Source organism: Rutidosis leptorrhynchoides, chromosome 3 (genome assembly GCF_046630445.1).
Source record: "Rutidosis leptorrhynchoides isolate AG116_Rl617_1_P2 chromosome 3, CSIRO_AGI_Rlap_v1, whole genome shotgun sequence".
In the NCBI taxonomy this organism is placed as follows: Eukaryota; Viridiplantae; Streptophyta; class Magnoliopsida; order Asterales; family Asteraceae; genus Rutidosis; species Rutidosis leptorrhynchoides.
In genome coordinates this window covers 670,146,588-670,170,008 of record NC_092335.1, presented here as the reverse complement: position 1 = coordinate 670,170,008, position 23,421 = coordinate 670,146,588, and the positions used below count along the sequence as shown (strand labels likewise).

General features: G+C 36.9%; 2 protein-coding genes and 1 long non-coding RNA gene across 7 annotated transcripts; all 3 read right to left on the bottom strand.

Annotated features, from left to right (window-relative positions):
* Positions 1-10,480: 10,480 nt before the first annotated feature.
* Positions 10,481-14,553, bottom strand: LOC139902618 (sugar transporter ERD6-like 7). Its single transcript, XM_071885226.1, has 16 exons — positions 14,479-14,553; positions 13,775-13,978; positions 13,610-13,672; positions 13,436-13,525; positions 13,115-13,174; positions 12,911-13,042; positions 12,749-12,824; positions 12,559-12,623; positions 12,163-12,255; positions 11,976-12,056; positions 11,703-11,894; positions 11,282-11,341; positions 11,107-11,160; positions 10,915-10,974; positions 10,704-10,818; positions 10,481-10,596 (listed from the first exon to the last, which is right to left on the bottom strand). Exons 1-16 carry the CDS (start codon positions 14,551-14,553, stop codon positions 10,481-10,483), a joined length of 1,536 nt encoding a protein of 511 aa, XP_071741327.1.
* An 802-nt stretch (positions 14,554-15,355) lies between these two features.
* On the bottom strand, positions 15,356-17,434 carry LOC139902617 (probable LRR receptor-like serine/threonine-protein kinase RKF3). Its single transcript, XM_071885225.1, has one exon. The coding sequence runs from the start codon at positions 17,291-17,293 to the stop codon at positions 15,356-15,358; it is 1,938 nt and encodes a 645-aa protein (XP_071741326.1). The 5' UTR covers positions 17,294-17,434.
* Positions 17,435-19,572: 2,138 nt separating this feature from the next.
* Positions 19,573-22,552, bottom strand: LOC139903005 (uncharacterized). Of its 5 annotated transcripts, none has more exons than XR_011777861.1 (7): positions 22,477-22,552; positions 22,195-22,265; positions 21,823-22,108; positions 21,607-21,699; positions 20,175-21,498; positions 19,870-20,013; positions 19,573-19,772 (listed from the first exon to the last, which is right to left on the bottom strand). It is a non-coding gene; the product is annotated as an uncharacterized lncRNA (long non-coding RNA). The 5 variants fall into 5 exon arrangements; XR_011777858.1 differs by having other exon boundaries at positions 19,870-20,884; positions 21,406-21,498; XR_011777859.1 differs by having other exon boundaries at positions 19,870-20,871; positions 21,406-21,498.
* Between the last annotated feature and the right edge of the window lie 869 nt (positions 22,553-23,421).

Sequence of the window (23,421 nt, the reverse complement as noted above, 5' to 3'; positions counted from 1 at the left end):
AATTCTTGCAAAAGCAAGATCCATCTAAGAAGTCTAGGTTTAGCATCCGGTTTAGCGAAAAGGTACTTAAGAGTAGAATGGTCCGTAAAGACTATAGTCTTAGATAAGACTAAGTAGGACCGGAACTTATCAAACGAAAAGACCACCGCAAAGAGCTCCTTTTCAGTGGTAGTATAATTCAATTTGGCTCCTTGCAAGGTCTTGCTTGCATAATAAATGGGTCGGAAAAGTTTCTCGACCCTTTGACCTAGAACAGATCCAACAGAAAAGTCAGAAGCATCGCACATAAGCTCAAATGGAAGAGACCAATTCGGAGAAATTATGATAGGTGCATTGATCAGTTTCTCCTTAAGAAGTTCGAATGCCTTTTGGCACTCGTCGGAGAAATTCCAAGGCATGTCCTTTTCGAGGAGTTTGTTCATCGGGTTAGCAATCTTAGAAAAATCCTTAATAAACCGCCGGTAAAAACCGGCGTGCCCGAGAAAACTCCGAACACCCTTAACATCGGTGGGAGGTGGAAGGTTCTTAATAGCTGTTACCTTCGCGGGATCCACCTCAATACCATCCCTAGAAATCTTGTGCCCGAGTACTATGCCCCTTTGCACCATGAAATGTCACTTCTCCCAGTTGAGCACAATATTAGACTTCTCACACCTTACCAACATCCGCTCTAAATTAAGAAGGCATGAATCGAAAGTGTCACCGAAGACCAAAAAGTCATCCATGAACACCTCCATGCAATCCTCTATCATATCATGGAATATGGCCATCATGCACCTTTGAAAAGTGGCCGGAGCATTGCAAAGGCCAAAGGGCATGCGTCGGTATGAAAATGTGCCATACGGGCACGTGAAAGTAGTTTTCTCCTGGTCCTCGGGCGAGAAAGGAATTTGAAAATAGCCCGAAAAACCATCAAGAAAACAATAAAAGTTGTTTCCCGCTAACCTCTCTAGCATTTGATCCATGAAAGGTAACGGGAAGTGGTCTTTGCGTGTGGCATCGTTCAACTTTCGATAGTCAATACAAACACGCCACCCCGTGACAGTCCGAGTGGAAATTAACTCATTTTTATCATTGGTGGTAATAATCATACCACCTTTCTTCGGTACACAGTATACCGGGCTAATCTAAGGACTGTCAGAGATCGGGTAAATCAGACCTGCATCGAGGAGCTTAATGATCTCTTTCTTCACCACATCTTGCATGTGCGGGTTCAACCTCCTTTTTCGTTGCACCACAGGTTTGGAGTTATCCTCCATTAGGATTTTGTGGGTGCAATAGGAGGGACTAATACCCTTGATGTCATGAATTTTCCATGCAATGGTCGGTTTATGGGCCTTGAGCATGGTTACAAGCTCAGTTTTCTGACCTGTAGTAAGAGAAGAAGAAATAATTACAGGGAGCTTAGATTCCTCCTACAAATAAGCGTATTCCAATTGATCTGGAAGTGGCTTCAATTCTAACTCGGGAGGTTCCTCAATTGAAGACTTGCTCCGGTAATCCGCATCACGTTCGAGTTCCTTGAACTCCTCCTCAGTCGGCTCATAGCCGTTTTCCATCAGGGTGGTCAAAATATCCACCTCCTCAACCTGCAACTCTTCATCAATTTCAACCAATGAACACTCTCCTGAACCCTGTAACTCTGGGAATTCCTGCAAAAACTCAAACTGGACATTCACAGTGTTAAGAAAATATCATGTATTATCAGTGTAGGCAGGGTATTCTAAAGCATGATCGATTGAGAAGGTTGCATGCAAATCATCTATCCTAAGGGTCAACTGTTGGCCATAGACATCAATGATACATCTAGCCGTATTTAAAAATGGCCGACCCAAAATAAGTGGAATCCTCTCATCCACTTCCATATCCAACACCACGAAATCGGCCGGGAAAACCAACGACCCGGTCTTGACTAGCATATTCTCGATAATTCCACGAGGGAATTTAATGGAGCGGTCAGCTAGCTGAATAGCCATACACATAGGTTTCAACTCCCCGGGGTCTAGCTTTAAATAAATAGAATAGGGCATTAAATTTATGCTAGCCCCCAAATCTGCCAACGCCCTCATACAATCCAAATTACCCAGTAAACAAGGAATGGTAAAACTCTCAGGATCCTCAAGCTTCTCGGGAAGCTTGTTTGCAACTACCGCTGAGCATGCGGCATTCAACCTGACTGAAGACACGTTCTCCAGCTTCTTCCTGTTAGTTAGCAAGTCCTTAAGAAACCATGCATACTTGGGCATACCTGCAATCACATCAATAAAAGGCAAATTAATGTTAACTTTTTTAATCAAGTCCATGAACTTGGACTTTTCTGCCTCCAGCTTCTCCAATCTCTGCTTCCTCGGGAATGGGAGCGGTGGTTGATACTCTTTAACTACCGGTTTAGCAGCAACAGTTACCGGTACCCTCACAACCTTTTCAATCACCTGTTCCGGCTCCTTATCCCCCTCTGGTTCACTAACAACAACCGGCTCACTATCTTTAATCAACGGCACTCGCAAATCATACTCATCGAGCTTCCTCGGTGGATCATATGCTAAACCACTTCGGGTGGTGATAGCATTAACGTGCCCATTCTTCGGGTTATTATCCATCTTACTAGTAGCTCCCCCGGTTTCCTCTCATTATTCTGACTAGCAAGTTGACCAATTTGTTTCTCCAAATTCTGAATAGCCGCTTGTTGATTTCGAAACATTTAATCGTTCTTCTCATTGTTCTGAGTAACAGTAGTAACAAGCTGAGTTTGAGACATCACAAGCTTTTCGATCATAGCTTCAAGGTTGGACTTTTTCTCTTCGGCTTGAGGCTTTTGAAAATACCCGGGAGCTTGCTGTTGATATCCTCCACTAGAACCTGGCTGGAACCTCGAACCTTGATTACCTTGAGGATTGTAGGGATTGTTGAAATTCCTATTAAACTGCGCACATCCCTGAAACTGATTGTTGTTATGTTGACTAATATAAGCGATCTCTTCTTTCTGATTCATAGTCAAACCCGCATCACAATCTTTTCCTAAGTGTGATCCCCCGCAAAACTCACAACCAACCTTAATACCATGCATGTCCTTCTCCAACTTCTCCAAGTGTCTACCAAACTTATCTAACTTAGCATTAATAGACCCGTAATCATCATATGCACCAGTGGTTTCGGTCCTCTTAACTGACGCTGAACGAGTTGACTCATGATCTTGATGCCATTCATGAGTGTAAGCAGCTTGCTTTTCAATAATCTCTAGTGCCTCTTCTTCTGTCTTATCCATCAAAGCCCCACATGCTGCTTGATCAATACTCTGATGAGTTGGGATGTCACACCCCTTATAGAAAATCTGGACTTTTTGTAAATCATTCAACCCGTGTTGCGAACACGAGCGTAACATATTAGAATAATGGTCCCAAGCATCAAATAGTGTCTCGCTGCTCTTTTGTCTGAATTGAGAAATATCTGCTTGAAGTTTAGCAGCTTGAGACGCAGGGAAAAACTTTGATAAGAACTTATCTACCAACGTATCCCAAAAAGTAATCGCCCCCTCCGGTTGCTTATCTAACCATCTCTTAGCTTCTCCCTTAAGAGTCCAAGGAAAAAGCCTCGTCTTGATCGAAGTATCGGAAACCTCATGCAGTTTGAAAAGGTTGCAAACATCATTGAAAATACGAAGATGCTCGTTAGCATCCTCACTATCCTTGCCATGAAATTGGCAGTCAGAAGAAATCAAACTCAGGATCGGCCCTGTAATTTGAAAAGGCTGAGTGATGTTCGGTTGAGTAATCGAATTGCCTTGGAACCCTCGTATGGCCTTCAACTTTTCTGCCATAGTCTGAGGACGATTCGGTTGATCAGCTTGGTCAGCCATATCTTCAATCTCGAAAAGATCTAATGAAACGTAAGATTCTTCTTTTTCTCTGATTTTCGGTGGTGTATCGGGAACCACCGTCTCAGAACGACTACCCAAATTAATTATATTAGCACTCGAAGAAAAAGATGAATCCACCGTAGACTGTTGCTCTTGACTTAACGCTCTGAATAACTCTCTTTCGGGTTCTGCAAATGGTTGAACAATCGGAGAATTAGAAGAATGCGTATGTGGCATGCACTACCTGTTACCTGTGAAATCACAACTAAAAACTGATTAAACGCACCGATTCAACTAAGAATAACGAAAAGAAATAATAAACTATAACTAAACTAAACTAAGAACAATTAGATAACAAATCTTAATTTTCAACACAACTGTCCCCGGCAGCGGCGCCAAAAAACTTGATGTGTGAAATCGCGTCTATAATTTATATAATGGGAAATACTGGTTAAAAGGATTACTACACACTAACGGGCAGTGTACCCGATCGTGCAATAGTATAAAGTTGGTAAATCCGAATTCGTTCCAAGGACAGTTTAGACGTGAAAATTAAGATTGTAACTAATGGAAATAAACTAAGTTAATCTAGAAAATGGAAATTACGAGATAATAGTTTTGGTGGCTATTTAACAATTAGCCAAATCAAAGATAGCTTTAATTAATAACAAGAAAGAACTATATTTTTGGTATTTTAAGATTTAAGCTTTAAAGCAAACAGACAAATAAAATAAGATAGTTTAAATCAAATAGGAAAACAAATGTTCGCCTAGACTCTTTACACCTAGTCTTGGATGCATTTAGATTAAGCCCCAGTTATTTTCTAACCTATGCGAATTAAATAGTCGGTTCACCTTGAATTCCCCAGCGCAAACACTTCAATTAAAATTACACGACACGGAATTCCCCGTAGCCTAAGACCTCCTAATTGTGACCAAATATTTCAACTGAGATGAAGACTTGAATCGCAATCACACCAACTCTCATTGTGTGTAATTCACCCCTATTTCGTCTAGCCTTTTGAATTCAATTTACTCTCGTCTCCGAGTAAGCAAACAACCAATTAAGACAAACCAATTGTAAATTTATGCATTAAATTAATGAACTCTCGTCCTATCAAACAAATACACAATCAATTGAATCGAAAAGTCTAGCTTCAATAAGAATCGTTCTTTAATCCAAACATCAAATCATCATAAATAAAACGAATAACTGTTAAGTAGCATCCAAAACATAGGTTTATAAGTCTAGACAAACATTAAATAACTTAGCCAATAATCATGGCAACAATAGAAATCAAAATAACAAATAATGAAGAAAACATTGTTTGATAAAATAGAATCAACCTAACACGATGAATCTTGATGAGTGCTGAGATTGATCCTTGAAATCGGAATGATTGGAGCGTTTAAGTGACCTTGGAATTCCCCAAAAGTGACTGAAAATCGCCCCTAATGCTCTCAAAATCGGCTGCTAAAAAGATAACCCTCATTAAAGAAAACTGCTCCCTATTTATAGAAGCAAAAAGCTGGCCGACTCAACTTGCGCGGTGCGCATGTATATGCGCGGCGCGCGTTTCTTCATAAAAATTGCTGTTCGAAAATCAACAACTTCTGAACCGTTTTGAAGCACAAACGTGCGGTGCGCATCAATACGCGCGGCGCGCATAACCAAACTCAGCAATTCTTGCCCCTTTTTATATATCACAAATCCTGGTCTCGTCCCAAATCAACAAATAACACATAACTGCTGTAAACGCGCCATAAACACCTTAAATCAATAATTTAACACTTCTCAGCTCTCAAATCATAATCTTCAAAATATTCGCGAATAATAACCAAAATCGTATCCGAATGGACTAAAAATGACGGATATTGCCATGATAAATGTATGAGAAATGCACAATATCATCTGCACTGGCACATTACGACCAGTTTCAATCATCAACTTCATACTCTCATTATTTTGGTAGTAATATTCAAGCTGTAATTCTGGCGTCTTGTTATAGTAGTCAATCGCGTGCAAGTAGACGGGCAAGTTTTCACACAACATTGTGACAACATGTTGTAGCTGTTCACTTGCAAGACCAGGTAAACTGTCGTACACATAAACTTTCATTTCTTCTAACTTTAATGATAGCAGCAAGAAATGTTCTGGGTGTCTAAAGTGTACTGGGATCAAGATCTGAAACAGAAAGAATGTTTACTCACAAATCCATCCATACGCAAGGACGCAAAATGTACCTTGCGTCCACAATCACGAAGACGCAAGGACGCAAGATGTACCTTGCGTCCAAGCACATTAACAGACGCAAGGACGCAAGATGTACCTTTCGTCCAAGCACCTTACAAGACGCAAGGACGCAAGATGTACCTTACGCCTGTTACAGATTACAGAAAAAATAGTTCTGATCTCTAATTAATAAACAACACCAGATTGAAATTATAAACATTTTAAGAATGTAAGTACCTGATCACAGGAAGACCAAGCTGGATACATTTCATCACTACCATCCCCAAGAGAAATTATATACGTGTAATTTGGTTCCCTAAAGGCAGTGATCCCTTCATTTTCTTGGAAATTAGGATCTTTGGCCTTGGCCTGCTTCAACTTCTCCTCCTTTTGCTTCAACTTCTCTTCCTTCTCCTTCTGACTTAATCCCCAAAATTCTTTAAAATTTGCAAGTTGTGCCAGGAATCCTGATGGCATAATCGTCCATCGAGAACTTGCTTTAACCACCTCATGTTGAAACTCAGGAGTGTTAAACATTTGGCTTGCTCTGGGGATAAATCTCTGACGATATCTCAAAAGAAATGTAGCCCAGCCATCAATGTGCTAAAAATTAAGAAGACATGTTAAGATATTAACACAAATTAATTCATGAGATAAACACAAAATTAAGAAGATCACTCACCAAGTTCTCCAAATACCCAGCCTCTCCTAACCCCAGCAAGCGAATCCAAAACTCCGTACCAAGGTAAATGAACTGATCACTTTGAAAGACGAACATGTAACGGGTCTCTTGCTTGCTCTGTATAATTGACATGGGATCTTTTGCAGGGGGTGCATGCTTTCTCTGATCTCTCCAGGCTCCAGTTGGTGGTGGTTTAAGACAACCTTCATCATTTATAAGTCTGTCGATCATGGCCCAGATTTCTTCTTCACTAGTCCAGTCCATTTCGTTCCTTTTTCTCTTATAACCCACCTTCACAGGTGGCTTACCACTTATATTCTTTGGTCCTTCTGTTTCACCAGGTGCAACGTTATCAACTACCATAACATCAGGTTGTCCATCAACAGCTTTCTGATCAACCAATTACTCATCAACACCTTGCTCTTCTGTATCAAGGTTGACAACATTCATGTTGTCCACTTTCTCAATGACATGTCTGGTCAACTGTGCAAAACAGGAAATCTGGTTAAGAAAAAACACAGACGCAAGGACGCAAGATGACCTTGCGAAAACAAGACGCAAAGACGCAAGAATAACCTTGCGTCCACATAGCGCAAGGACGCAAGGTTGTGTCTTGCGTCCACATCAGTGCATCAGGAACCACAAATATTTATGGATTTTTTTTTAAAAAAAACACTATTATAATATTATAATGCAACAATTTACCTTCTCAATTGGTTTTCTATTTCTATATCCAGGTGAAGTAAACGGGGACCTTAATGCACGCGTGGGCCGTCTTTCTCTTATTCCACGTCGTATTTGCATCGGAGAAGGGTTGACAATCTCATTGTCAGAGAAAGATTTATGATAATACGTATCGTCCTAAGCAAATAACAAATAAAAAACAAAAAATATATAAATTCAGATGAGAACAAATATTCAAATGCAAAAAATAATTAATAAATTCAAAATAAAAATATACCGGATACTCTTGCTCTGAAAAAGGGTTTTCTTCGTATTTCGACAATTTCCTTTTACATTCGGTTAATTCATTTTCAACTTTTTCCATCCGCTCTTTAAATTCTTTTTCACTTTTGTCCACCCGCTCAGTCAACAACGCTACCAAACGATGTAATTCTTGTACCTCGGTATTTTGATGTGTTGGTGTCTGTGTCTGTGTCTGTGTCTGCTCTACAGTTTCTGGTACGACTTCGGTTTCATCTTGCTGGATCTCCTCCTCTTCAACTAATGTTCCAAGAAATAACGCGTCACTATCAATCCACCATTGACACTCATTCTCTGTATCAGTGGGGAAGAGACCACGTAGAGGTTTCTTGTTCTTGGGACAATCATCCTGCATAATTAAACACGAATTTATACGCAAGATTACAAAAAATACTTGGGACTATTCTGGTCAATGAGCCGCAAGGACGCAAATCGAGGTTTGCGTCTCCTATATAGCACGTACGCAAAGCAGCAAGTACAACCTTGCGTCCAATCTTAAGAGAAACGTAAGGACGCAAGAATGGTCTTGCGACCTTTCCATATCCTCTCTGTTTACAACAGTCAAAGGTAATTTCAAATATTAAATGCAACTAACCTGAATATCTAAGAGTTTAATGTAATCAGAGATTCCAAAAGTCTCCGCTGTTGTACGCTTCCAAAAAAGAGCCCTCGGTACTCCATTCTTGTTCGTTTTTGTAGCAAAGGATTTAATGGTACGACGGTAAGCCTCGAGGATCCAAATCTACAAATTGTTTGTTTTAACAATATCAAATATATATATTATCTTTAAATAATAAAAGTATTTGAAATCAAACATGTCGTCACCTTAAATGCCCACATAAATCCCGCCAAAGTGTACGCCTTGCCGCTCTCTAATTGGCTTTCCCGAACACCAAACCCTTCACTAACCGCTTCGTAAGTCGGTTCCCATATACGAGACCCCCATGGGTACTTATTAACACTTGTAAAATCTTCAACTAAATATAAATACTTCTTGTTCACCACATGGACAGATTGTTTACCCATAAAAGCTCTCTCTACAACTAAAATGATTGCTAGTCGAACCACATCATCGTCCGAAACACCAACCCGACTACTTTTTAGAAGCTTCTTTTCAATATCACCAATCAAAATGTTTGTGCTCTCTTTAATGGATGGAAATAAACGTCATCTAATTGGAGCGGTCTCTTTTTCATAATCTTTAGGGATGTAATGTGCCATATCCGTACGGGTACCAAACAAAAACCCCGTTACTAGAAGCTCTAGCTCTTCTGTCCATGGATAAATAACAAAATAATTAAAAATAATCATCATTAACACAAATAATAAATACTAAAATTAGTGAAGAAAATGCTTAAATTAGTACCTTAAAGTGCCTTTAATCAATGAATTGCACAAGGTTGGAATTGTGATGAGACTGTGAAATCAAAGTTCCAGGGTCATATTATAAATAGGGTAAAAATCTTATCCGACAAAAATCTAGGAAATTTTACCAAATCTTATCTGAAAATCCAACACCTGGTCAGATAAGGTCGCAAGCTCGCAAGACGCAAGGACGCAAGCTTGCGCCTTGCGAGGGCAAGACACAAGTCTTCTTGCGTCTTGCGAGGACAACCTGACAAATTTTTTTTTTTTTGGACTCCAGCGTAAGAATTTGTTTGGGAATGGGCATTTTGGCTATAATCCCTAGGGAAAATGATCAAATTAATAACTTTTATATAAAAATCGATAAGTAATTAAACTTTTTTGCACGCTTCTGCTAATATTTCTTTTGTGAGAACTCGACCGAGCTATCTTCGTCAAATTTATGCAATCTAATGAGTTATCACAAAATTTAGCGATTACATGTAAAGGAGAGGTGTAAAATGTAAATTGTATTTACTTAAAAATGACTTAGTTTTAACACTATTTGAGAAAGCGTATTTTGATGTTATCCCTCTTATGATATGTATGTATGGTTTTAAAATCTATATATTTTAATCTAAACGTTTACATTGTTTGTTCTGAATTAATACATGTTCTTTTCTAAAATATATATATATAGTGCTTTCTTCATGTCTTAGTTGTGGACCTGTGGACATATCAAAACTGATACATACAGTAAAAAAAAGTAGTCCAGATGTTGCGTAACACCACCAGTTTTATCACCTACTCCGTATAATAATAAATCATATAGCAAGACAAATACATAATACTCCCCTATATCAATAAGAGTGCTCCCAACGGCTTGGTCTTCGGAGCCGCCCAGCCATCGGCGCCCAAGTGGGCGGATGGCAGCAACACGTCTAGGCAGCCGCCCTCCATTTCGCCCTATTTCATGTCTTTTTCAAGCAGAACTGTGGACGGATGTATATGTATATGTTACTTGTACTATTAGCATTAAAGCTTGTAAACTATTTAATTAGAATATTAAATGGGTCCCAATTTATTTGAGGGTGTATATCATTGTTGATAGTGTTTAGTCTTGAGTTAGTCCTGATGAGTAAGTGCTGATGTGACAACTAGTAATTTAATACAACGATAATCATACCAACTGCAGCAACGCACGGTAACCTATACTCCTTATAATTAAAACGTCATGAATGCATAACAATGCTTTTAGACTATGAATATCATGATCTAAACCACATTTTCTTGTTTAAAATTAAAAAACTAACCCACATAACTAACGTAAAAGACGCAATCAAATAAAAATGTTGTCAAAAAAATCTACGAAGTAATTCGATCTAGCCATTAATGTCTGCTTGTATCTCTTCTAGTGTTCTTCCTTTAGTTTCGGGCACCATCATTATTATAAACACAATTGCACCCCCATTTATCGCTGCGTATATTATGAAGGTACCTGTAATCACAAATCTCAAAATCAATCTCGAATGACACTATAACCAGTCACACCAAATAACGATTTTCGTAACTTTTTTGGTTGTTTAACTTGTATCAAAAACTTACCATATGAACTCCAAGTCAAAAGAAAATTAAAAGTGTATGAAATCGCCCAAGCACCAAACCAGTTAACCAAAGTCGCGAGGCTACCAGCCACTCCTTTTATATTAATCGGAAAAATCTGGATAACGGAGGTGCACGATTATTGCCATGGACAGCAGTACAGGGGATGATTACGTACTCATGAGAAAATATAATGATATTAATATTGGATTACCTCGGACATTATAACCCATGGAATTGCTCCCATTCCAGCTGAAAACGAGCCTATATATAACTATATATGTTCACAGAAACATTTGTTAGTTAACGTTAAGAATATAGAGATCGAACGCTTATGTAAAAGTATGAAAAATATCAAATACAATAGTTTTGGTTTTTCATATAACTTTTAGAATTAGTGAATTACCAGTATGCCAGTTACAGCAAGTGCAGGTACTGCTGATACTCCAATTTCATAAGTCTGGGTAGCATAAGATATTGTAATAATGGACAACTTAGGTGAAAATTTAAATCAGGAAATTGTAATGCAACGCGAAATAATATGCCTATATGAATAATGAAGACAGATGGTATAAGCGAACCTTTAAGAAGAACGAAAGTGCTGTAAGTAGACATCCCAGAACCAATCCTGTCGCTGAAATCTTAAGAAAATACAGTTGTATGTTAAAAATGGCTAATTTGATCTGTCTAAATAAGTTTTTTCCCTTTCTGATAAAATATCACGGATGGTCCCTGCACTTTTTTTTGTCATGGATGGTCCCCGTGGTTTTCATTTTGAATCATCGATGGTCCATGTGGTGCATATCCACAAGGACCATCCCTGACGAAAAAAAATGTAAATTACAGGGACCACCGGTGATTCAAATGCAAATCACATTGATCATCCTTGACGGAAAAAAGTACAGGGACCACCGCTGAAAACTGAAAAAAGTACAGGGACCACCGGTGAAAACTGAATTATACTATAAAATTAGCATGTGTGGATCGAATTTTGTTGTGTACCAGTAAAAGTGGTTTCCTGCCAGCTTTGTCTACAATGAGTACGTTTAACGCAGTAATCACAATCTGTAACAATGCGTAGATTATTGTTCCAACGTCAGCAGGAAACCCTGCAGACTCGAAAATACTACTCGTGTAGAAACAGATACCATTGATTCCTCCAAATTGTTGACAAACCATAAGCCCAACTCCTATCTTCATATCACAAGTAATAAAAATAGCAAATGTTATGATTTGATGCTTTCAGAGAAACATTTGGGGATGAAATAAACTTACAATGACGGATCGCGAGTATCTTTTCTGAAACAGATCAAATAGTTTGGTTTTTGGGAGCTTTTCTAATGTTTCAATGTAATCCTGTTAAAAAACAGTTATGTAATGCAGTAAATTAATGAGAAATAAATAATGTGTTTAATTCTCGTGTGAACGATAAAAAAACATTGAGAATTTGTATAATACATACCTGGATTTCAGCAGCCTCTTCAGAGATATTGGCATCGTTACCTCGAAGTTTCCTAAGAGCAAGATGAAACTCTTTATGGTCCCCATTCTTAGCCTGTGCGTTTGTTAAACATAGACCGAATTACAGGTGAAAATTTCGATTCATTTACTTACGAATTTGCGTTGATTTAATTATCTAGAAATGTATTCTTTACCTTCGGGCAGGATTGGGTAACGTAGTTGTTTATAGAAAAAGTGCCCAAACAGTATTTCGGGTCAACCTGACCCACTGGATCAAACCAGTATTGAAAAACTATCCGTTCTTTTTTCTTACCCACCTAGTGACCCACCCATTTTGCCACTTCTGGATTTTTTGATCCTTTCTTTGTAATCTAACCGCGAGACAAGTAGATCTTACCAGCCATCTAGGAGACTCCGGTATGAAAAACAAGCCCGTTATCAAAACAATGCATGGAGCCAATCCTATATAACCATATAACGTCCGATTAGTCATTTTTCAATGTACAAGTAGTAATTAAATCACAATTAGTGACCTTTACTTGGATTAACGGGTACTAATTAAAGCACGTGTATCAAACATGAAGTACCTATTAACGATAAGTTCCTCCATGACATCAGTGTCCCGATCACAAACGAAAGTGAGACTGCTGCAGTGATCATTAGCTGCATTTATAGAAAACAAAAGTTAGTAGGATTTAATTATTTCACACATGTATTACCATTACATTTAAACATTAATATGATCGAACCTGATTTGCTGCTGTCAATAATCCTCGTAGATTTTTCGGTGCGATTTCTGCTATAAACACAGGTACAACATACGAAAACACTCCCATACCGTATCCCGTTGCTAGTCTTCCAATATCTAGCGCCATAGGTCCCTAGGATCATAAGCGCAAAAGTCTTCATTTTGTTTGATTATAGAGCAAATTAAACGAATGGATTTTACGTACCTCTGCAAAGTAAATCGCTAGCCAACCAGCTGAACAGAAAGCACTTGACACTCTTAAAGCCTGTTTATAGCATTCACGTTTCACATAATTAGGTTGATAATTCAGGTGGTAAAATGGGCATAAAAACAGGTCGAGTAACTGTAGTTAGTAGTGTTTCTATATTAGTATGATTCAGTACCTTTTGGGTTACTTTTGTTCCATATGACCCGTTTCCTTATATGCTAGTTATTTAATTTTATTTGCTTGACGCATTAGAGATAATATGGGTCAAAATTGTCACCTCTAGTTCTGAATGTCCAACTATTCAAACTTAGTACTTACCCCTTTGCGACCAACAAGATCAGCAATTGGTCCACTCGTGATCGCCCCGATCATGGCACCGAAGGTCAACAATGACCCAAACAATGAATACTGCAAAATTTGAGGTACAAATTTCACCCATAAAACACTTGGATGATTATAATGTAATCATATTGGGCTAATATTACCACTTACCTCAGCTATTGACAGATTGATATCTTCTGTGATGGCTGATTGTGTAGGTGAAGAGTAACCTGCCTGAAAACAAACATCAACTGACGTTATAATTAAAAATGTAATTAATAATGACCCGTAATTTTTCTTTTTGAGTGTATAAACTCGAACTTAGAACTAACTTACGCATGATCCAAACGCAAAAGAGCCACAAACAGCGACAAATGTGCTGAGATAAACCATGAAGTTGTTCTCTTTACTTTCGGATTTTTCATGGATAGATTGAACAAGAAGTGGAGTTTGCATATCTTCTTGGGCCATGATTTCGGTCTTCGCAATATCAGTTTCAAAAGAAAAGAAAAAAAGTAAGCAAATGAAAGCTACTGAGCTCTGCTTATTCAAGCTAGTAGTAATATTTATAAGTCAAGTGAATATTATTTGACAGTTAGATGCAACACAACATGACAATATGACAACATGACAACATGTTCGTCCTACTATTTTTAAAGCCTAGATCAGTAGATTTTGTATATTAGCTTGTGGGTTACTGTTGCATATATCTGAATTTATGGCAGTTATTTGGAATGGTCTGAAACTTCTAGCAACAGAATTAAGATTTTTAGTTACACTTTTTCAAAGATCTGTTTGTGATAGCATCCGCGTTTAGAAAAAGTTAGTTTTATTTTCAAATGTAGTTTTCGCATAATATTTTCAAAACACAATGCCAAATACTCTTTTGCAAAACAAGAGATATCGACCTCGTCATATATGCAACAATTGTTAATAAAAATAAAAATATTTTTCTATTAGTTAAATATATTCAAACATGACAAGGAAAATTGAATTGTATTCGTTGGTAGTTGCAACTTGCAAGTAATTTAATTTTTAACCTCCAGTTGTGTTTTATTGTCGTGATGCTTGATCCCAAATCTTTTATCACTCAAATTTAGCAGAGGCTTTGTCATTTTTGTTAAATAATTAAATACATACTCTTTTGGATCTCAATCTTGGCAGGCCAAAGTACAAGTTATACGGTAGATAATAAGTTATAGATAATAGATAATGTTGACAAAGGAGAGTTGCTATAATGCGATGTTAAAGATAAATAGAATATATTTTTTGTCAAGGCAAACCCTTACGCTGATTACACAAGTATTTACTATTAATCTACGAAATATGTCGACAGCAAACATAAACCCTCAACCTCGTAGTTGCAAGAACCACCACAATACCGTCAGGCCAACGACCCTTAGGTGAATATTTTGTTTAAATGGCCTTTTTAAGTCATCATGCGGCGCGATCCAATTCTCCGGGGCGGGGCTGTTGGACCATATTTAACAAAAGATGGTTGTTTTCAAAATAGAACTTGATGAATAATAGTGTAATTAATCACGATACCCATGTTTGACTAACTTTGGGAAAGCACTTAGCGACATTGCGTCAGCTTCAGTTTTCAAACTACTTGATTTATTTATGATTATTCCAAATACTATTTTACTTGACAATTCTATATCATCCCACCAACCAAAGAATCAAAATTCTTACTATATCAGCTATAAAAGAAAAAAAATAATAATTCCAAAGTACAGTATGAAGTATATACCAATTTTATGACGAATCAAAGTATTAATTTACTTATTGTAAAAGACCACATCAATGGACTTTGTTCCATTGAAGGATATTCAGGCCAGGAATAATATACAAGTGTAACACATTCAAACTCAAAACTTTGGGCTGAACTCGAGCCATCCGAAATGGCCGGGGACGTTATCTGCTCCCCGAAAGACGGGCTTTTTCATCTTCTACCACCTCGTTTTCCACTTCCTCCTCATTCTCCTCTTCGTTCGTCATCATCTGAGCGTCCATCTCAAACGTAGAATAAGCTTGATAACCTCTAGGTGTAGCCAAATGACCCGACCCGCTACTACTAATGGATTTCTCTATATCCTCGAGTCCCGCTATAAGTGGTATGGGCCTTTCGGGTATTGAAGGAACGGGTACATCCGTATCGAACATTATCAACACTTGATCCATCGTAGGCCTAGCGTATAGTTGCGGATGAGATGAGAGAACCGCAGCCAATACAAACTTCTCCATGATCTCCGGTGGACCACATTCCGACATGCTAGAGTCTATAACCTCTAATGGCGTACCTTTTCGCACCATTGACCAAGCCCAATCCGCTAAAAGAACCGGTTTACCATTCTCAACTTCTAAAAGAGCCTTTTTCCCACTTAAAAGCTCTAAAAGCACAACTCCAAAACTATAAACGTCACTCCTTTCAGTCAATTGACCATATAACGCGTACTCCGGGGCCACATACCCCATCGTACCCGCAACCCTAGTACTCAAATGAGTCGCACCTTCGGGCGCAAACTTAGCCAACCCAAAATCCGCCACTTTAGCCTCGAAACTCTCATCCAAAAGAATATTACTCGCTTTGATATCTCTATGAATAATAGCCGGTTGCGCTCCATGGTGCAAATACGCCAACCCTCGAGCCGTACCTAACGCGATCTTCCTACGAATCGGCCAACTAAGATGTCCACGGCTCGAATACCCACCGAACAAATGATCATGTAAACTACCATTTTTAACCAAATCCGTCACAATAATCCTTTGATAACCTTCAAACGGTGTTGTTGCAATACAATACCCTCTCAATGCGACCAAATTAACATGTCTTACACTCGCGATTACTTCAACTTCGTGCGTAAAACTCGCATCACCAGCAGCTGAACAATTCTTGAACCGTTTCAACGCGACTTCCGAATCGTCAGGTAACACACCTTTGTACACATTTCCATAACCTCCTCTACCAATTATGTTCTCTCTAGCAAAATTTCGAGTAGCTTCTTTGATATCTTGAATTGTAAACTTCACTAAAGTTGTACTTCCGGTAATTGAATCCAAAGCTGATACAGTATTCGATTCATTTCGTCGATTTCGTCTTCTCCGTCGTATTTTTGCGAATTTTTTGCTTCTGTAAAACCAGAATCCTACTGCAATTGCAAGTAAACTAATCGCCCCGATAACAGAAGCGATTGCGATTATAATCGTTCGATGCTTATTTTTCGATTTCGTGAAATCGAGATCGAGTGAAAATAAACAAACGGCAGTATCTCTATCTGTTGGTCCTAATTGATTAGCAAACGCAGCAGCGTAAATAAACGGAAACGATCTGCAATCCGTTAAGTTTCCGTAAGATGATCCGTTTAAATAAACGGCCTGAATTGAAGAAAGAACAAGAGTACATGACGAACATGCTGAGCCAGATAACGATTGATTACAAGCTCTAACGACGTCGTTCAACGACGTTTTTGGAATTAGGTTTTCGAATTGATTACGGTTTGTTATATTCATACAGCCGGAAGAACCGATCCAGTCGGTTTGATAACCGCAGTTTTGACGGAGGTCAAAGCTACTGAAAAAGTCGTCGGCGAGGTTTTGGTACGCCGTCCAGCATGATTCAGCAGTGTTTGGCGGCGGAACGAATAAGTTTGTTCGACGGAGATAATCAGATTCGACTAACTGTAAACCTAACCGCGCGTAACGGCAAGCAAACGGAATATCGAGTTTGGGACGGTTGGAACCGACGAGTGGACGGATAACGTTAAAGTTCAACGGACATGAAACGCTGCCGTTTTGGCCGGTGGAGATAGGAAGTGAGGCGGCGAGAAAGAGGATGATGAAGTTGATTGACATGATGTACAAGTGGTACAGCGTAAGGTACTAGTGGTTACGCATGGGAACGGGGGTTTTAAGATTCCGTGACCGGGGGGTGTTTTTGACATTTTGTATGACTTTTGGATTGAATCGGACGATATGTTGCTAGACACATGGCTTTTCTAGTGTCCATGTTATGGATATTTTAAAATATATATTGTAATAATATTACACGATACCATTTGTATATTTACACGAGGGCTAGATAGATTTATATTTATAATTTATAACTCCTAATTATATTATATTATTATATTATTATTATTATATTATTATATTATATTACATTATTATTATATTATATTATATTATATTATATTATATTATATTATACCTACCTACTAAATGTCATCGCGAAATCCGTCGTTTCATTTATATCGGATTGTCGTTCTGAGTTTGCGTTCACACTATAACTGGTCCCTCAAATTCGACTTAATCTACACGACCCCTCGAATTTACACTTTTCCAGGGATAAAAAGCGTAAATATATAATTTTATTAAAATATAAGAAATTACTAAATGTCATGGCGAAATCCGTCGTTTCAGTTATATCGGATTGTCGTTTTGAGTTTGCGTTACACAACGACCGCTCGAGTTTACACTTTTCCAGGGGTAAAAAGCGTAAATATATAATTTTATTAAAATAAAAGAAACTAATTCCATCCGAATTTTTAACGGGCCCTATCTTCTCGCTCGGTTCGAGTTAAATTTTTTCGAGACCACCATTCAACTCGAAAAAAACTCATGAACACAACGGAACTAACTACGCGCGAAACGGACATCGTTAAAAAAACACTAAATATTTCGGGCTATATTTCATATCGCTCGGTGCGAGTTAAATTTTTCCGAAGTCATCGTTCAACTCGAAAAAATCTAACGAACACAACGGGACTAACTACGCGCGAAACGGTCATCGTTAAAAAAAATAAACATTTCGGGTTGTATTTCATACATATAGATACACGTTCAACAAACAACTCAACCTATTAGATATATTAGGTATCAAACAACATATATCTAAATTCGACCGTGCGTTGAATACAACCGCAGCAACGCGCGGTTGAAGATTTTAAGTATGTGATTTTGTTGGCTGGAAATGAAAAATTCCAGTTAATTCTAAGATAGAAGGATGACGTTCTCCTATGCTTAATAAACGAGCATATTTACCTTTTATTATTGCTATAAAGTAATCGAAATTATACGGAGAAGTAAGTTTTGATTCTGAGTGATTGAAAAACTACTTTTCAAATTTAGTTTGGTTTTAAATTAATTTTGACTCGAGTCAACACGTGAATTATACTCCGTACTAGTGAAATAACCCGTGTAACTACGAATTTGTTTAAACGAAACAGTTTAATGATATTTTTTTACAGTAGGTATTAAGTGAATGTAAATGCTAAAGCCATTTAATTTAATGACCATGGAACCATGGATTCCGACTAAGAAATTAATATTTGTTTTCAAGTCCAACACACCTTTAAATGTTTACATCGCCAACATCATCACGGATGCACACAGTACATGTATGAATGACGAGAAGTATTGCCTCTTGTACGACAGTCATCTATTGGTACCCAGCATCATTCACTGCTTTCAAATACAACGGTGAAACAACACACTCATCATACTTGCACAATATTCAAATACTTCACTCGGAAAACTATACTTTGATCAGAAAAATATAAAATAAGGTTTCATAACAACTTATCGATCGATTATACATTTATACCCTTCTGTTGAGTATCGGTCAATTGAAGGACAAAAACAACTTAGCAAATCTGGACATTTGTAACAAAACCAAATCGAATCCCAACCAATCGTATCAAAAAATAAATAGAATCAAAATCAAATTTGATAATACCTACTTGCAATACCAATAAGCGATATTAATTTCTTGAAATCCAAATTAAATTGATTAATTAGAAAACTGGAATTATGAATAAGCCCAAGTTTGGCATGTTAGTGTTGGTAATGATGTCTAATTACACGAGACCCATATCTCAACGACAAAATCACGCGGTTGGTCCTTAAATAACGAATAACGAATATTCAAACATTATCATATAAGTTTGAAAAAGACAATAAGATATTTAAAATAGAGGTGAGATTCGACGATTGAACTTGATAGTGAACATATGTAAATGGGTAAAATAAATAGCACACAAAATTAAAACTCAACCAAATATAAAATAAAAGGTTAGTTCTTCATAGTGACTATTTATTCAAAATAGAGGTGACATTCAACCATACTGCTCAAAACAATGGACTTTATTATTATTACAGCTTAACATGTTGGGTTACATAAACTATCCATATACGTTTAAGTATGATAAGACTTTGAAATATCACAATAAAACATTATAACAACTATCAACTTCGTAAATGGGTGGATCATTGTCACACATTAAGATTGCATCACATAACTAACCTTAGACAGTATATTGTATGGATAACTTCCCTACAATCAAAATTCAAATAGAACGTAACTGAGTGAAACTGATAGAATCCGCGATTCAAATATAAAAAAAAAGGATCAAGAAAATAAAACCACTCACCCACATCACAATTCACCTCATCATTTTTGGGACGCCAAAAATCGTCTAATTCTTTGATCACCAATAAATCTTGATAAATGTTGAAAGTCATTAATATATTTCCAGTAAGGCACTCAATAGTTTGCATGCCTTCACTCATACCACCTTATATATACCTTCTAAACATTAGTTATCAATAGCATATTAGCATACACCAGGTAAATTACTTGATGATGCCTATTGGTTATACTTCTCCATATTAAATCAGTTATTAGTTGAGAACTTGAAATTACAATAACGCTCACCTAGCTTCCCATAAAAATTACCTTTGTACTCATAATGCAAAAGGTGAAGCAATAGCAACTAACCATCCAAGTGCAACATTACTGATTCTTCCATCAACATCCTGCACACATGTATATATTCAATCAAAAAGTCCCTAAAATTTAAAAATCCTCTCAAGTTTGCCGAATTAAGGTTTCTAACCATCCCATAACCCAATTCATATCGTCATTTCGTCAAACACCAAGTGTGCGTCTAAAAAGATGCATATCTTGCCTTTATACACAGCATTATTACGCTTCTGATACATAACCATTAACAATCTAATCCTGCGAAATTACAACAACATTAATGAATACTAATATATAAATAAAGATAAAGATATTAGATAATTGATTGCACAAATAAAACTAAAGTCCCTAAACTACCATAACCCTATAACCAAATGAACAATACAAACTACTCTGTATTACAATCTCTTATAACTTATGTAATACTTATTTTCCAACATTCATATCACTATCAATACAACTTTGTCCTCACCTGCTAAGTTTTGTATGTCTTTTATATCATTTGTTAGCTAATTCCATTTTAAGCATCTACATTCTTTACTATATAGTGAGATCTCAATAATAACAAAATGCATCGCCCCAACTGTAGTAACCTGTAACTATACTTGATACAATTTTCATCCACAGGCACACATGTCCTCCAAGCTACCATCAGATCCCTTAACTCTAGCTGCCAAATCATACTTTATTTTACAAAAACAAAATCAAATTTCAAATTTTACTCTTATATGTTAAGTTACGTATTTTATGATTATAAACTTATTTAATGATGATTCACTTGGCTAATAATCAAATTATCACATTCTTATTGTGATGACTGATATTGAGGTTTGGATACAATATCAACGGGAATCTAATTAAAGCAGCATATGATAAATAGAAAATCAAATATTCAGGAAAGAAAAAGTACACAAAACGAAATCAAATTATCATGAAACATGAATGATTTTAAAAATTCACTCCAAAGCCATTTGCAGTTCGACCCAAAAAGCCCACCACAAATCCATTTAGTCACTGTTATACCCACGTAGACCCTCCGTATTAGTACCCATTGTCATTGGGTCTTTTATACATTCCAAAATCCACTAATTTTCCACACATTTCATTATAAGCTTTCCAAAACCAACTTAAGATACACTTATACACTTGTTAATAGCAACAGTCATTAGCAAGAAATCGTATAAAAATATTTATAAATGTTTACTTTCCCATCATACTCTTCTCTTGCTAATACTTCAGGAGCAATGAACGACGGTGTTCTAACTGTCTATTCTAGTTGTGAATGCAGCACTAAAGACTACAGTACATCATATAATAAAATTAAGATGATTGTAAACCATTGACATAGTATAATACAACAAAGATCCCGAAATAACAATCAAGACGAAGAGAATTTAAGTAATACCTTGGAGTAACCAAAATCACGTATTTCCAATTGAGGAGCAGGGCTTCCGTCAATCAATGTTTTTTCTAGCTTCAAGTATCAATGGCAATGTTGCTGAAATAATGCCAACCAACAAAGAAACCCACAAGTAACAGTAATATCGTAAATCAAAACTATCAAAAACATTGTTTTATTGTTGAGAAATTGCACATTTCTAGATAGAATGATGGGACATACCATAGCATGACAGTAGCTGACCCAGGATATATTAGTTGTTGAAAGAATTGTCTTGCCTGCACATGACCGAAATAAGAATAAGTCTCAAGACCAATCACTTGTTCTACCCAAGAAACTTGCAAAACCTTTGTGCCTTAATTGCTGGGTAAATCATTTGGCAAACTTAAACACATCAAAGAAGAATCTCATCCTCATTAGAGCATCCTGCATTGCATATTCTATCATATATCTCCCATCCAGCAACATATTCCATCCCAATCGCTAAATGAGTCGGGGTCAATATGACCTTGAAAGTCACAAAACGCCAAATTAGTTTTACTTAAATGGAACCATTTTAAACGGAAATCATATAAATGATGAAAACAATCAAACCTTTTTATAGTGAACAATATTAGGATGCCTTAAAGGCCCATGGTTGATCATTTTTCTTTAAACATTTTCATCTGTTTGTGAAAAAACAAAAAGTATCAAAATACTAATCACAATTCACAATATAATGATGATATCACTATTACTAATCGTCTATAAACAGGAAAAAATAATTTTCATAATATACAATCAAAGTTTGTTTGATATCATAACCCTAATCGATTATTATGTAACATATAAACATTATTAAGCATTCAAAGTTAAAAAATTATATTAAAATCTTACCAAACATACTTCATTCGAAGAATATCAAAGCCAGATGGAGCCTAAATCTCCAATTCTATCCTCTTACAGTGAGATCTGCACAACCAGAGTATTTGCACAATCGATTTTCTAGGGTTTTGATCTGCACAATCGGAGCATCTGCTATTACGGTTGACATATCATCTTCTTTCGATTAACTCTGACTGATTCACGTGGGTGGCGTGTTGGAATCGTTTGCGATTAACTCTGACTAATTCACGATCTAATCGATATGGTTGAATGTGGTTTTTGAAGATTAGGGTTTGTGGTAGCTAATTTGTGAACCCTAATTAGAAAAGAAGAGGTGCGACTTTGAATTTTGTATTGATTAATGTAATTGTTTTATGATTTATTAAAAAAATTAATTTTTGTTATAATTCAATAGGCTTATAACTACCTGCTTTGGTTCGTGTTATAATTCAGTAGGCTTATAACTATCTTTAGTGGTTTGTTCTTGACTATAGGCTACTTAAAATAAGAGAGTAAAAGAATGATGATATATGAAATATATTCTATGTGTGCATCTTATGTAAATCACATCCTTTGGTATTTATAATACAATAATTTACTGTGCAGTTAGGTAGAATAATAATATCCGTGAACTAACTTTGATCCACAAAATTCACTTTATGAAAAAGTGTCGGCCATACATATAACACTCCCCCTTAGACGACAATTTTGTTTTATTAAGATCAACTACAAGTTACTGCCTCACTAAAAACCTTGCTAAAGAAAAATCTAGTGGGATAAAAACTTTAGCCAAGGGAAAAAGAGTGCAGCATAGAGTTGACTCCCCCTTAAGTAGACATTGCTGAGTCGTCACATCTTTTGAACATGCCTCATGCCAATATTGTGAACATGCGTTCTGAAAATAGCAGTTGGAAGTGCTTTGGTGAAAAGATCGGCATAGTTTTTGCTGGATTGAAC

What these genes read in the sequence shown, in the direction of transcription:
- LOC139902617 (XM_071885225.1), bottom strand. Translation starts at nt 17,293, where the DNA reads ATGTCAATCAACTTCATCATCCTCTTTCTCGCCGCCTCACTTCCTATC.
- LOC139902618 (XM_071885226.1), bottom strand. Translation starts at nt 14,553, where the DNA reads ATGACAAAGCCTCTGCTAAATTTGAGTGATAAAAGATTTGGGATCAAG. An exon ending in AAGAGGCTGCTGAAATCCAG is followed by an intron (nt 12,057 to 12,162) that starts GTATGTATTATA and finishes GTTTTTTAACAG; the next exon opens with GATTACATTGAAACATTAGA. An exon ending in CACTTTCGTTCTTCTTAAAG is followed by an intron (nt 11,161 to 11,281) that starts GTTCGCTTATAC and finishes TATGCTACCCAG; the next exon opens with ACTTATGAAATTGGAGTATC.